We start from the raw sequence: 13,927 nt of genomic DNA on the forward strand, positions 1-13,927 counted from the left end.
GCCATCTCCCAGGCCCGGAAATGAGCGCCTTCTCTGTGCTAATCCTGTGGGTAGGTGCTGTCTGTAATCTCCACCGTACAAAGCGGGAAACTGCCAGTCGGGGTGGCGGGCTAGCCCGCTCTGGGATGGGAACCCTCTCCGCCGGGCATGCACACAGCACGGCTGCTGCGTGGGGGTTGCGGTGGTCAGAGAGGAGGACTCGCGCCAGGCCGGGTGTGGAACCTTCTTTATACCGCCTGGGGCCGGGCATGTTTTTTTTCCTTGGCTTCGGATTCAGATTTGGGAATTACCTTTTGGGATGGATATGGGCTCGTTTCCCTGAAGTGTGCTCAGACAGCCGGGCGGAGAGGGGACTGGAACACTGTTCTCCGACCCCCGTGGTTTTCTGAGGGAGCTGCAGGCTGAGCCAGGCTTCCGGAAGGCAATAGGCCAACTGCCCCCACATGGCGGGAGATGGTGTGGGGAAAGGTGATCACCGAAATTACAGCGAGTCATCAAGAGGCTCTAGGTGGGGGAGGGGAGGGCCTGTCCCCCAACCCCGCTCACCCCCCCAGAACCCAGTGATGGCCTCAGGGAGGTGGGGGGCAGTGAAGAGGCTGGTCCGCTTGTCTGGGCGCAGGAAACACCCCAGGTGGTGGGGAGGGATGGGGCTTGGATTCTGACCTGGGTCGGAGTGACAGGGTCTGGTGGTCCTGACCCTGTGGTGCTGGTGGTCTAGGCCTGTAGGGGGTCTGCTTCCCTCTCAAAGGTCCCCTGCCCTTGCGGTGCCACACTGCATGGTGACAGGTGCTCCCTTTTCTCTCCCACCAGGTGAGCCTCCCTTGCAGGGCCTTGAAGGGCCAGGACTGGGTCTCAGCTGTCAGTGGCTCCCCAGGCTCCCAGGGAATCGGAAGAATGAGCATATGATGGTCCCCTCGAAGGGAGGGAGGGGCCGTCGTGGAGGGGCTAGGCTTCCTGGGAGGGAGGGGGTTTCCTTTAGAGGAGGGCAGCACAGGTAGAAGGAACCACAAGGCCAAAAGCCAGGAGTCAGGAAGGCCACCCCAGCCCATTCTGGCTGGAGGCCCAGAGGAGCGTGTGGGCGTGAGAGGATGAGCTCTTGTTTCCCAGACGAGGAAGCCGAGGACGAGAGACCAACCAAAAGGTGTGCTTGGCAAGGCCTGGGCAGCCCAGGGCCATCACCGCCTGCCTCCTGCAGGAGAACAGGCTCACGGTTGTGTCCGTCCGGGAAACACATGCAGATTTCTGCAAGAGGGAGGAGCGGGCTTGAATGACACCTGCTGCTGTGGTGGTTGGACTGTCGCTCCGCTCCAGGTGCTCTACCCGTGTTGTCTCTTGAATGCTCACGACGGCATTGCGACAGGAGCTGCTGTCAGCCCCACTTTCCCCATCAAGAGACCAAGGCCCAAAGTCACACAGTCACACAGTCACGCAGCGAGCGTAAGTGCTGTCATTCACACCCAGCTGGGTCTGAGTCCAGAGCTCTGACCTAAGGCTCTGGCGGGGCAAGCAGGTGTCGGTGGCAATGGCCCAGGCCCTGCCCAGTGCGAGCAGCTGGTGTGAAGAGCACTGTTCTGGGAGTCTGAAGACTCGGTGTGGCTTCACCCCTCCCTGGGAAGAGCACATGGGAAGAATGAAATTTGGGGAACTGAGCTCCCCCGATCCCACACTTCTTATCTCTAGAGCCTCATAGCCACCCTTCCTGGCGGGGCTGGTCATCAGACGAGCAGCACAGAGGCGGAGAGTGAGGCCCAGAGCAGTGCAGTGGCTGGCCCTGGCCACAGGACGTCTCCCAGCTCCGAGTGTGGCCAAGGACATGGCGTGTGGTCTGACAGGGCTGTTTGCCTCTCACTGGTTGAGTGATCTTGGGAAAGAAACTTCTCGCTTTGTGTCTCCCTGTCCTCATCTGTAAAATGGGTTAGTGGCCTCTGCTCTTCTCACGAGACAGGATTGTGAGGACATGGTTGAAGAAGATGGAAATAAAGAACAAGGAAGCGGGACATCTGGGTGGCTCAGTCGGTGAAGGGTTTGCCTTTGGCTTGGGTCATGATCGCGGGGCCCTTGGGTCAAGCCCCATGTCAGGATCCCTGCTCAGCAGGGAGCCTGCTTCTCCCTCTCCACCCTGCTTGTGCTCTATCTGTCTCTATCTCTCAAATAAATAAAATCTTTTTTTTTTTTAATTTTAAAAGATTTTATTTATTTATTTGACAGAGAGAGATCACAGTAGACAGAGAGGCAGGCAGAGAGAGAGAGAGAGAGAGAGGGAAGCAGGCTCCCTGCTGAGCAGAGAGCCTGATGCGGGACTCGATCCCAGGACCCTGAGATCATGACCTGAGCCGAAGGCAGCGGCTTAACCCACTGAGCCACCCAGGCGCCCCAAATAAAATCTTTTTTAAAAAAATATTTTATTTATTTATTTGACAGACAGAGATCACAAGTAGGCAGAGAGGCAGGCAGAGAGAGAGGGGGAAGCAGGCCCCCCCTGCTGAGGGGAGAGCCCAATGTGGGGCTTGATCCCAGGACCCTGGGATCATGACCTGAGCTAAAGGCAGAGGCTTTAACCCACTGAACCACCCAGGCGCCCCTCAAATAAATAAAATCTTTAAAAAAAAAAAAAAAAAAAAAGAACAAGGAAGAAAGGAAGTCTGCAAACTTGACATACTTGCTCCCTCCCCAAAGTAGGTGGGTGCTTTTCACACCTTTTCACATCTTGGTGCCCCCCATGTGTCTGCGCTGCAGCCCTCTGCTGAGGGAGCGCCCCCTTCCCAGCAGAGCCCACGGTCCTCTCTGGGGGACATTTGGTAAGGAAGAGAGCGAGGGCCACACTGCGGGGCAGAGCACAGAAGGGGCCCGTGAGTGGCCTGGACAGAAAGTGCTGGCTTGAGACCAGGCAGCTTCCAGCCTGCTTCCCACTTGGCGGTGGGAGCCCAGGCTCTGGTTCTGACCCAGGGAGGGCCCACATCCCTTCTGGGCTGCCACCAGGTGGGGGACAAGCTGACCTTCAGCGGGCCTTCTAGACTGTACACGGTGCCGTGGAAGCTGCATGGGGTGTCTAGATCTGGCCAGGAGCTCCTGGCCCCCGGGGGGCTTGCCCTAAAGAAACGTGCCCCCTGGGACGCCTGGGTGGCTCAGTTGGTTAAGCAGCTGCCTTCGGCTCAGGTCATGATCCCGGCGTCCTGGGATCGAGTCCCGCGTCGGGCTCCTTGCTCAGCAGGGAGCCTGCTTCTCCCTCTGCCTCTGCCTGCCATTCTGTCTGCCTGTGTTCGCTCTCTCCCCCTCTCTCTCTCTGATAAATAAATAAAATCTTTAAAAAAAAAAAAAAAAAAAAAAAAGAAACGTGCCCCCTAGTTGCTCTGCCTGAGCCTCCCTTCTCTTTTAGCAGCTCCCTCTCGAGCAGGCTCTGTGCACCTGTGCAGTACCATCCACTTGTTCTCAGCCTCGCCGAGCCTCTGTCTCCCTCATCCGGGGCATGGGAAACTCCCTCCATCTTGCCAAAATGGGGCACAGGCTCTGCTCCCTGGTCTGGTGCAGGCCACACCGGCTCCGGACGCGTGTGGGCTGAGGAGAGGGCTTGGTGGTGGTTAAAAGAGGGTGGCCTGGGTTCAAATCCTGCTTCGGGTGCCTGCATGCCAGCTCATTAACTGGGGCTCCCTGAGCTTGTTTCCACCTTGGTAAAATGGAGGCAAAATCACACCCGCCTCATGGCATTGTTGAAAGATTCCAAGAGATCTTCTGTTTGGGGTGCTACATTGTAGCTCTAATCATCAGCATCATTTTGTATCTTGTGTATCTCTTCTCCTTGGACTGGGTTTGCTGGTAAAGCAAGGTTTTCTCCTTGACCTTGGGGTAGTTTGATGCAGAATTGCCGCCCACCCCCCCACCCCCCGTGTGTGAGGAAAGGCAGGTGGCCTCCAGGCAGCCCCTGCCCAGCAAAGGCACCGCACAAAACTGTCCAGCGGGGCATGGGCGTGGAGGGCACGAGCTGCGTGGCTGGGTTCACAAGGTGTCTGCAGGCTGTGAGAAGGGCCACGGTCCTTGGGGGCACCTGCGAAGTGGGATGAGTGTGGGAATGAGAGAGCCCACAGCAGGGTAGGGACGGTGACCAGCCCCCGGCCGCTGCTAACTAACGGATAGACTGTTTCTCCCCCAGAGACTGATGGAGAGGCAGAGACGGAAGGCGGACATCGAGAAGGGGCTGCAGTTCATTCAGTGAGTGTGGGGCCGCCGGGCAGGCTGGGCGCGCTGGGTCCTCTGACGGTTTCTTCTCCATAAGCCTTTGCTGCTCAGACTCCCATGTGTGCAGGGAAGTGCTGGGCAGGGGCCAGGGGAGTGTAGATCTGGAATAACACGCCATGTACACACACTCCCTGACTCTGCTTACCCTCTAGTCCTGCTCCGTCCTACCATTTTATTTTATTTTTAAGATTTTATTTATTTCACAGAGAGAGAGATCACAAGTAGGCAGAGAGGCAGACAGAGAGAGAGGGGGAAGCAGGCTCCCCGCTGAGCAGAGAGCCCCATGTGGGGCTCGATCCCAGGACCCTGAGATCCTGACCTGAGCTGAAGACAGAGACTTTAACCCACTGAGCCACCCAGGCGCCCCTCCGTCTACCATTTTACCCTCGCCCTCCACATATCCTGGCACAATTCCTGTTAATTCTCCTGCTAGCCTGTGCACAGCTTATAACCAATCAACCAATAAACCAGTTTCCACTGATTAAGCACACCTTTGGGGCCCTGTGCTGGGCTCTACACAGCCTTCCTCTTCCCAATCCTCCCAACAGCCCAGTGAAGTAGGAGGCCTTATTTCCATTTTGCTGAGGCTCCGAGAGGTTAAGAAACCTGTTTGCGGTCACACAGCTACAAGTGTTAGTATTCTAACCCAGGTCTAGCTGACCCCAAACCCACCTCTCTTTCCATTATTTGCCCCTCAGTACCCACGGGCCGTGTTTGGGGTTTGTTTATTGGTTTGTTTTTCCTTTTTTTTTTTTTTTCCCCACACAAAGCATTTTTACTAACTTTTTTCTTTTGTTTTTCATAAATAGATCCCCAGAGGCCCATTTATCTTGCCATTACTGAAGGGTTAGCTGAAGGGCCCCTCACTTGCTTGGGTCCTTTCCGAAGCCATGGAAGGCTCCCTGAGCAATTCTCTGTTTCTGGTTTTGTGGGATTTTTTTTCTTAAGTGGGAATCCCCACAAAACTAGGATTCACCCTTATCTACCCTCATACAAACTCCCCAATTTTGTTCTCTCACAGAGATCCTTAAAACACGACCTGCCTCTTTCCCACAGACTGGGCCCGTTGTCAGGCACACCGTGTCCGCGTGGTCCTGGTGGAGCGCGTGTCGACATTCACACACTGTCCTTGCTCAGGCCGCCGTGAGAGCTGTGCTCCACCTTTCCCTCCTCTCTGGGCCCGCCTCTTCCCCTTGGGGGGGGGCTTTGATGTGGGGGGACCACTCAAAATGTATTCAGATGCCAGTCTGATGAACAAAGTGAACCTTACAAATACTGTCTTTAATTTAAGTCACTGGTTTCTGTGCAGCTGGGCCTTTGAGTCCCACATCCTGGTTCCCCCACTGGCTGGGGGCTTCCCAAACCTTTGAAGGGAGACCAGCCCCTGCCCTCCAAGAGTCATTGTGCTTGGGGTAGATGGTAGCTCAGTGTTCTTCCCCTTTCCAGAGGGGAGTTCTAGGAAGGTTTAGCCATAGGAACAGCCTCCTGGGAACCCATATGTCGTCTCCTAAGGGATTGCTTTACAAAGTAACACAGTAGGACCTGCTGCTTTTTAATTAATTGCATTTTCACATATAGACTTTGTGCCCTAAGCATTTATTAGGCACCTCTGGGCACAGAGCACTGTAGGACCATAAAGTGGTTTGCACAGGTGGGGAGGCAGTGGCTTGTACGGAGGCTTGAGCACCAGACTCAGGTGACCTTTAGGTCCGGGTGTGCCCCGCTGGACAGGGAGCTAGTTGCTGGAGAGGGGAGGCCAGGAGGGAGGGTAGTGATGGGGCCTGGCTGGGAGTACAGGGAACGGCAATGGGCCCTGGCCCCCGACCGGTGGAGAGGCAAGTGAGAGGGCAGGATGTGAGCCCCACTGTCACAGTCAGGGACATGCCCTTCCCACACACACAGGGGACATCAGGGGACATCGGCATCTTACCACTTGTCACTCACTGGCTTAGGCTGCTCTTTCTTGCCCAGATGTTGGTGGCAGCTCTGAACAGCAGAAAGAGCCCAGCCCTGCGCTCTGGCCCTGGCTCTGCTGCCACCCTGCTGTGTCACTGTCCCCTCCAAGTGTCTGTTTTCCCCTCTGTGCTGTGAAGGACCAGGAGCCTGCCCTTCATGCTGAGCTATTCAGCCTGACAGGTGTGCCTCCGCTCTCCTGGACTGGCGTTTCCTTCTGCACTGAGCGGGCATGTCGTTGACCCCAGCCGAGGACAGGGCGCCCACAGTCCCGTCTGCTTTGTTGAGGCCCGCGCGAGGGGTCAGACTCCGAGCGCACCTGGCACTGGCCGGGGTCCTGCAAGTTTTGCAGGAAGGGACGGGCGAAGGGCGGAGGCTGCCAAACCAGGGGGACCTGAGGTACACTCTCGGGGCCACCTGGGGCCTGCGTCTGCAGGTTTGGTGTGTCGAGGCATGGTCGCTCTCAGGGAACTGGTTTGTTGGGAGGACAGCCGGCTGGAGCTGGAGCGGGCCCGCTCTTTCTCAGCATCCGCACCTGGGGAAGCCTGGCCGTGGCCCTGGAGCAAACACAAGGCCTTGCTTCGACCCTTCCATCAGAAATGGAAGCCCAACCTGGCGTTGGTTTAGGGAGAAAAGACTGCTGTCCCCTTACCCCAGTCTGCCAGGTGACATCGGAGGTCCGAGCTGGAGAACGCCACCCTGGGCGTCGTCTATGGCCTTTGGCTCGGGCTCCTGGGGCCTCCATGAGTCTGAGGCCCCTGGGCTCACCCGGACTTCGTACCTCTCTCCTTTTCCTGCTAGGTCGACACTACCCCTAAAGCAAGAAGAGTATGAGGTGAGTGTCAGCTTCCAGGCTGGGGGAAGGCAAGGGGGAAGGGCCAGGGTGTCCCAGGTGGGGGGGGGGGGGCGAGAGAGGCAAGGCGCCAGGCCTCCACCCCTGAGCCCCATCTGCACCCTGCCCCCGCCGGCAGGCCTTTCTGCTCAAGCTGGTGCAGAACCTGTTTGCTGAGGGCAATGACCTGTTCCGGGAGAAGGACTATAAGCAGGCCCTGGTGCAGTACATGGAGGGGCTGAACGTGGCCGACTACGCCGCCTCCGACCAGGTGGCCCTACCCCAGGAGCTCCTGTGCAAGCTGCATGTCAACAGGGCCGCCTGCTACTTCACCATGGTGAGCGCGCCGCCCGCCCTCCCTCTCCTCTGCCCCCCCTCCCCGCCCACCGCTTCCCCCAGATGCCCAGTCGCCAGGCCAGTACCCCAGTGAGCTTCTGCAGGGCCGGCTCCCCCCCCCCGTCCTCCCCTGTAAGTCTCCCCAGCTGCACCGAACACTTGCCGGCAGAGCCTTCAAAGTGCTCATACAAGAGGCAAAAAAACGGTTTGTAATGTTACTAAGCCCCACCCTGGAGGAAGTAAGTGAGGCTCTCAGGGTGGCCCGGGCCTTGGCAGAAGGAGGCCGGGCAGTCAGGGCTGAGAACCGCTCCCCTCATGGTGGGCTGGGCGGCCTCTTTCTGCAAAGGCCTGGCCTCTCCTGCTCCTCCCTCCTGTCTCCCCTGCCCCCTGAAAGCTCTGGTCTCCACCTCTTCCCTGTCCAGCCTGCTCCCTGACTCAGTCTCTCACCGGATCCTTGGAGAGGCTCTGCTGGGAGCCCTGGAGAGGCCCCCGTAACAGCTCCGCAGGCCGGAGTGGACCGTCCCAGAGAAGCGGGTCTACCAGATGCCTGTTCACACCCTCTCCTGTACTCTGAGCCGCCTTTGTGCTTCCCCTTCCTCTCAGAGGTGCCTTATTATTCTCGGTCTGTGGAGCCCTGAGCCGCAGGCAGGTATCGAAGTAGACATGTCCGGAACACCACGCTCAACACTGAACAATTTAAAGGCCCGTCCGCTCCCGTGGCCTGCCCGTGCCCATGGGCGGCCCCTTCAGCTGGACGTACGGATGCTCTTGACCAGAGTATGAAGGCCAGAGCTGTTTCCTGGAGCCCTGGAGCCCCCTGCCCTGACTCCGGTCCTCCAGTGGCCTCCATCTCTGCAGGGAGAGGGGCAGGAGGCCCGGGGGAGGGACGGAGGGAGGGAACAGGCACTGGCCACTGAGCTGCCCGCCCCTCTCCACAGGGCCTGTATGAGAAGGCGCTGGAGGACAGCGAGAAAGCGCTGGGCCTAGATGGCGAGAACATCCGGGCCCTGTTCCGCAAGGCCCGTGCCCTCAGCGAGCTGGGGCGCCACAAGGAGGCGTATGAGTGCAGCAGCCGGTGCTCCCTCGCCCGGCCCCACGTGAGTGCCCCAGCCCGGGCTTCTGTGCCTGCTTCCTCCCCTGGGGCAGGGGATGGACCCGAACACTGGGATAGGGACTGTGAGCTCTAGTTGTGTTTTCTCAGGCTGCCAAAAACATGGAAAACACACCGAATGTATTAGCTCACCTAATCCTTGCATCTGCCCTTTGAGGTAGTTAGTATTATTGTCCTTACTTTAAAGATGAGGAGAGAGGCACAGAGAGACAGGAACTTACCGAGATCACAGCTGGGGGTGGCAGAAGCCACCTTGAACCCAGGCGATCTGATTCTAGAAGTTCGCATCTTTTTTGTTGTGGTTGTTGAGATTGTATTTATTTATTTATTTGACAGAGATCACAAGTAGGCAGAAAGGCAGGCAGAGAGAGAGGGAGAAGCAGGCTCTCTGCTGAGCAGAGAGCCCTATGTGGGGCTCGATCCCAGGACCCTGCGATCATGACCTGAGCCAAAGGCAGAAGTTTAACCCACTGAGCCACCCAGGCTCCTCCTAGAAGTTGGCATCTTAACCTCTGTACTATGATGGTACAGGGTTGCAGTAGGGACTAAAAGGGGCACCACACATGCCGGGATCCTGATGTCAGGCTGTTCCTCCATGGGGGAGAGACCAGAAATGGACTCGTAGTGAGCCTCGCTTGGCCTGGCCCCCACACACAGCTGGGGCACGGGTCTCTCCCCCTTTATTCAACCACTTAACAAGTATTTACTAAGCACCCATGAAGTGCCCGGATCTGTGCCCTTTAGGACCCACAGTCCACTGGGAGACATGGAAACAGCCCTGGGGTCTAGGCCTGACTCCACCCCTGAACCCCAGTGTGACCTTGGACGAAACACTTCCGTCCTGCACATTAGCTGCGTGTCTATACAGGGCCCCTCCTGCTTTATCCTGGAAATAATGGGCATGAAAAGGCTCAGTTCTGCCCAGCAGTGATCAGGATCTTGGAGGCCTCCCTCCCTGGAGGAAGGTGGGCTTGAGTGGGGCCAGAAGAAGCAAGAAGGGTCTGGGCGGTCAGAACAGAGGGGAGGCCATGCACGTGCACAGTGGCCCAGGATGTTGGTGTCAGAGAGCTGGGTTTAGGATTCTAATCCTGAGTCAGCCATCTACTAGCTGTGTCACCTTGGCCCCACACAGCTTAGTCTCTTTGAGCCTTGGTTTGTACCCACTGTCAAACGGGGGTGACAATACGCCATGCACGATCGGGCTATGAGAATGGAATCCGAAAATCATATAAGGCAGTTGGCTCAATGGCCAGGCACAGTGAGTCCGGGAAACATTCACTCTTCCGATATTTTTTGTTTATTACTCATGCTTCTCCAGTTCAGTTTAAAGTTTTTATTTATTTCTTTGTCAGGGAGAGTTAACGAGCAAGCACAAGCAGGGGGAGCGGCAGGCAGAGGGACAAGCAGGTTCCCCACGGAGCAAGGAGCCGATACAGGACTTGATCCCAGGACTCTGGGATCATGACCTGAGCTGAAGGCAGATGTTTAACCCACTGAGCCACCCAGGTGCCCCTCTGATTCAGTTCAGTTTACAATTAAGATCCTTTCTAATGACAGTAGTCCCTGAGCTGTACAGCATTTTCTAGAAGGTCCGCATCCAAGTCTCATGTCTACTGTGCAGGGGCAGGGGGTGGGGGGGCATTTACCCTACTGCACGGTGAGGCCGCTGGGGCCCGGCGAGGCCGCTCACTTGCCTGAGGAAAGTTCCCAGATGTGGACTTCTGACTGAATTGGGGGACTCCCCCATTTTCCAGTCTTTATTGGCAAATGCTGGCTGAGCTCTGCTCCCTGCTGGGTGCTGGGGACCAGAGATGACTACAACTCTGGCCCTGGGCTCAGGAGCTCATCTGGTAGGGAGGTGGACAAAGGCACAGGTTGTGACAATATCCTTGTTGCCTCTTTGGTGCCTGGACCGTAGTTACCGTTCCTTTGTTCGTGGTTGGCGTCCCCCACCGGGCGGGAGCCTCCATGAGGCCCGGGGTTGTCTTTCCTGTGACAGTGGCATCCCTGACTCCTAGCCCCTGCCTGCCACATAAGGCGCACGCAGTAATACAGCCTTGGAGGGGGAAGGAATGTTGGGTGCTGTTACTGAGCACTAACCGTGGGCCCGCCATGTTCCAGACTTCCCACATTCTCGCTCCTATGGGCCTGGGCACCACCCACATGTCCTCTCTTGCGAAGAGTTCTAAGACATTGCGTGGTGAAAGAAGCCAGTTGTAGAACAATAGGTACAATATGATCTCACTTATGTAAAAAAAAAAAAAGAAGAAGAAGAAGAAGAAGAAGAAAATCCTCACAAAGCAAAACCGAGCATCCTTTCTAGGTCTGTAGGGACATATGTAAATTCCCAGAAAAGATCTGTAGGGAAACAGATCAGAGCATGAGGCACCCTCCCTCTAGGGAGGAGCCTGGAGTGGGGTTCGGGATGGGGGTGATCCTGGGGAGCACTTGCTCTCTCTGCAGCATATCAGTCCTCTACAATAACACTACTGCTTCCTGAGTTTTAGAAATAAAAAGATCATCTTAAATTCCAAAATAAAAAATTATTTCTTTCCCCTCCCCACAGTAAAAGGACAAAGGGAAGCCTGAGTTCTGGGTCAACCCCATCATGTACAAGCTGTGTGACCTGGGCAGCCAGTGACCCCTCCTGGGGTCTCACCCCCTTGTCAGTAACATGGGGTAACAGTGGACATCCCTCCCTGCCCCCGCCCCCCAACCCTACACACATGCCCTGCCGTTGCCCAGGAGGGCTGCACAGGGTCTCCAGAGAGACTAACCCGCTGCACTCTGGGTCTTGTCGCTCTAGGATGAAAGTGTAACTCAGCTTGGTCAGGAGCTGGCTCAGAAGCTTGGGCTTCGAGTTCGGAAAGCATATAAGAGGCCCCAGGTAAGGTGGGCTCTGGGCACTGAGGGTGGGCGAGGGTGGAGATGGGGAGGTCTGAAGGGGAGAACCAGGCACCTTTGGGCAGAAGTGGGTGAGGGTGGCCAGGGCCGGCCCAGAACAGAGGGGATTGATAACAGGGGATCTTCTCTCTCTGTTGGCTGAAAGCCCTGGACCGGCGTCCAGAACCGTTTGGGAAAGGAAAGAACAGCCAAAGCGTGCAGTTCGCCTTACACGCCAGCTGCTAAGACCTGTTCCCTCCCTTGCCCTGGCTGATTTAAACACCCAGAGATGGCCTGAGTTGACACTGGTGTCCTTTGGCCTTGTGTTCTCGAATAACCTCTCTAGGGTGCATCCTGGAGACATGGGCATCCGTGTGGCTCTTTGAGATCCACGTTTATTCAGTTGGCACCTCTTTTATGTCAGAAGCTGCATGGGGAAGAGGGAATGGCTCTAGAGTCATTTGTGACCTTGAACAACTTAGTTCTCTCTCCCCTGGGTTTTCCGCATCTGGAACATCAGGATCCTTATGCCTGCCTCGGGGGGGTTCGTGGGAGGATCACAAGGAAAGAATGTTTGAGGTGGTGCCTGCCACACAGTAGGAGCACTTATGTGGATGTCCTCTGCCCTGGTCCCAGTTACAGGAAGAAAATGCCCGAATCTGATCCCGAGACAGGGCAGGTAACTTCGGGCCGGCCTAGGGGCAGGGAGCCTTAGGGTAGGACCCTGTAGGGGCCTACAGAACCCCAGCAGCCCGTGTTGGGGCCCCTCTGCTCCCGCGGCTGATGGGACCCAGAGCATCTTTCCAGAGTCTTCATCTCTCCCCACTTCTCTAATCTCTGCAGGAACTGGAAACATTTTCTCTGCTCAGTAATGGCACTGCGGCTGGCGTGGCGGATCAGGTAGGATGAGGAGCAGGAGCCCCAGCCCCCTCCCTGCCTCCAGTGCCAACCTGTCACGAGAGCTTCGGATTCACTCTCTGGGGGCATAACGACCCCAGCAGTGGGTCCAGGGCCATCACACTGAAAGGCTGGGCTCCAGCTGTCCTAGTCTAGGACAGTCTGTGAGCCAGACACCAGCCCTGGGGAGCGGGGGTGACTGACCACCTTGACCTGGGCCAGACTCACGGATAGCTCTAGGGATTCAGAGCACACCTCCTAAGAGGGGCCTCCTGGGACCACAGGGCCAAAGTGTGGGGACAGGCTGTGACAGCTGTTGGCGGGCGGGTGGCCGAGTCGCAGTGACCTTTCGGCTTCCTCACCCTTCCTGCGGCCGTTGCTTTCCGCCCCAGTGGCCTTTCTGCATCTCAGCCTCTAGGTCTCTAATGTCCTCCCCCTGCCTACTTTCTCTGCCTTTCCGTTTCCAGGACCCAGCTACAGCACGCACCCGCACTGAGGCCCCTCCTGGTACCCCCGCCCACGTGGCTGCTGGGGAGATGCACAGAAATTGGGGGCAGAGCTCAGACCTGGGGTCCCATGGGGATGAGCCCAGCCTGCAGGGCTGTGAGAGCTGTTCTTGAGCAGAACCTTTCCCTCTGAGCCTCGGATTCCGAACCTGTGAAATGAGGGTGTTCTGTCCCTCGGCTGGAACAAGGGAGCAGATCCTATGTAGTGTGGCACCGCGGGATCCACGAGGAGCAGTCAGCATTTTCCTAGCTTTTGGATGTCCCCACTCCCAGGGCCAAGACGCTGGTGCAGACCTGGCTCATCTGGGGGCGGGGCAGGACCCGACACACACACACTGGACACGCCCATTGCTCACCGCGCATGCTCAGGTGGACTTTGAGGCTTTCTGGAAGACAAGGGACAGGCCCTTGGAACACTGGTGGAGGCTGGGGTCCTGCCTCTTTGTTGTACGTAAGGGGAGACTGAGGTACAGAGCAAGAAGGGGACTTGGCAAACATCGCACAGCGAGGCAGCTGCGGGCCTGTCTGCCTTCCGGGTGTTACGAGGCTTTCATTCCTTCACTCAGCAAACTCCCAGGGAACCCTTTCTTGGCCCTGGGCTGGGTGCTGGGGCATAGCTGAGTCAGGCAGGCACATCCTTGAACTTGGGGACTTCTGGGTGCCCATGGAGGCAGATATGGCTCTGTCTGTGTAGCACTGCTCATGGATTGTAACCAGAAATTTGGGGGCCTGGCATATGTTGGATGCTGAAAAACAAACACAAACAAAAAACACATTTGGCCTAACCAAATGCCATGGACTGGGCGGCTTATAAACAACAGAAATTCATTTCTCACAGTTCTGGAGATTGGGAAGTCCAAGGTCAAGTTGCTAGCAAATTCAGTATCTGGCGAGGACCCGCATCCTGGTTCACAGATGGTACCTTCTAGCTATAACCTCACATTGAGGAAGCGGTGAGGGAGCTCCCTGGGGTCTCTTTTGTAAGGACACTAATCCCATTCTAGGGTGCTTTACCCTCATGACCTAATCACCTCCCAAAGGCCCCACTCTTAATACTCTCCCCTTAGGGGGTAGGATTTCAACATATGAATTTGATGTATGTTGAACATCTGGAAAATATTCAGACCATAGCAGTGAATGAGTGACTGAAGAATTGTAAATCATTTCACAATGCCT

The 13,927-nt window shown here is 56.6% G+C and overlaps 1 protein-coding gene across 5 annotated transcripts in view; it reads left to right on the forward strand.

The window, feature by feature from the left end:
* ZC3H7B (zinc finger CCCH-type containing 7B) overlaps positions 1-13,927 on the forward strand; it is a 57,673-nt gene that overhangs the window by 20,334 nt on the left and 23,412 nt on the right. For 4 of the 5 annotated variants that reach the window (XM_059187094.1, XM_059187091.1, XM_059187090.1 and 1 more), the window contains 6 exons: positions 4,148-4,206; positions 6,988-7,021; positions 7,158-7,355; positions 8,293-8,451; positions 11,272-11,352; positions 12,192-12,248. In XM_059187094.1, the coding sequence (XP_059043077.1) occupies positions 4,154-4,206; positions 6,988-7,021; positions 7,158-7,355; positions 8,293-8,451; positions 11,272-11,352; positions 12,192-12,248 (582 nt within the window). In that variant the 5' untranslated portion in view covers positions 4,148-4,153. Of the gene's footprint in view, positions 1-4,131; positions 4,207-6,987; positions 7,022-7,157; positions 7,356-8,292; positions 8,452-11,271; positions 11,353-12,191; positions 12,249-13,927 lie in introns of those variants that run through there. The other variant, XM_059187095.1, reaches the window with a different exon arrangement.

The sequence above is a fragment of the Mustela lutreola genome, chromosome 8 (genome assembly GCF_030435805.1).
Source record: "Mustela lutreola isolate mMusLut2 chromosome 8, mMusLut2.pri, whole genome shotgun sequence".
Lineage (NCBI taxonomy): Eukaryota > Metazoa > Chordata > Mammalia > Carnivora > Mustelidae > Mustela > Mustela lutreola.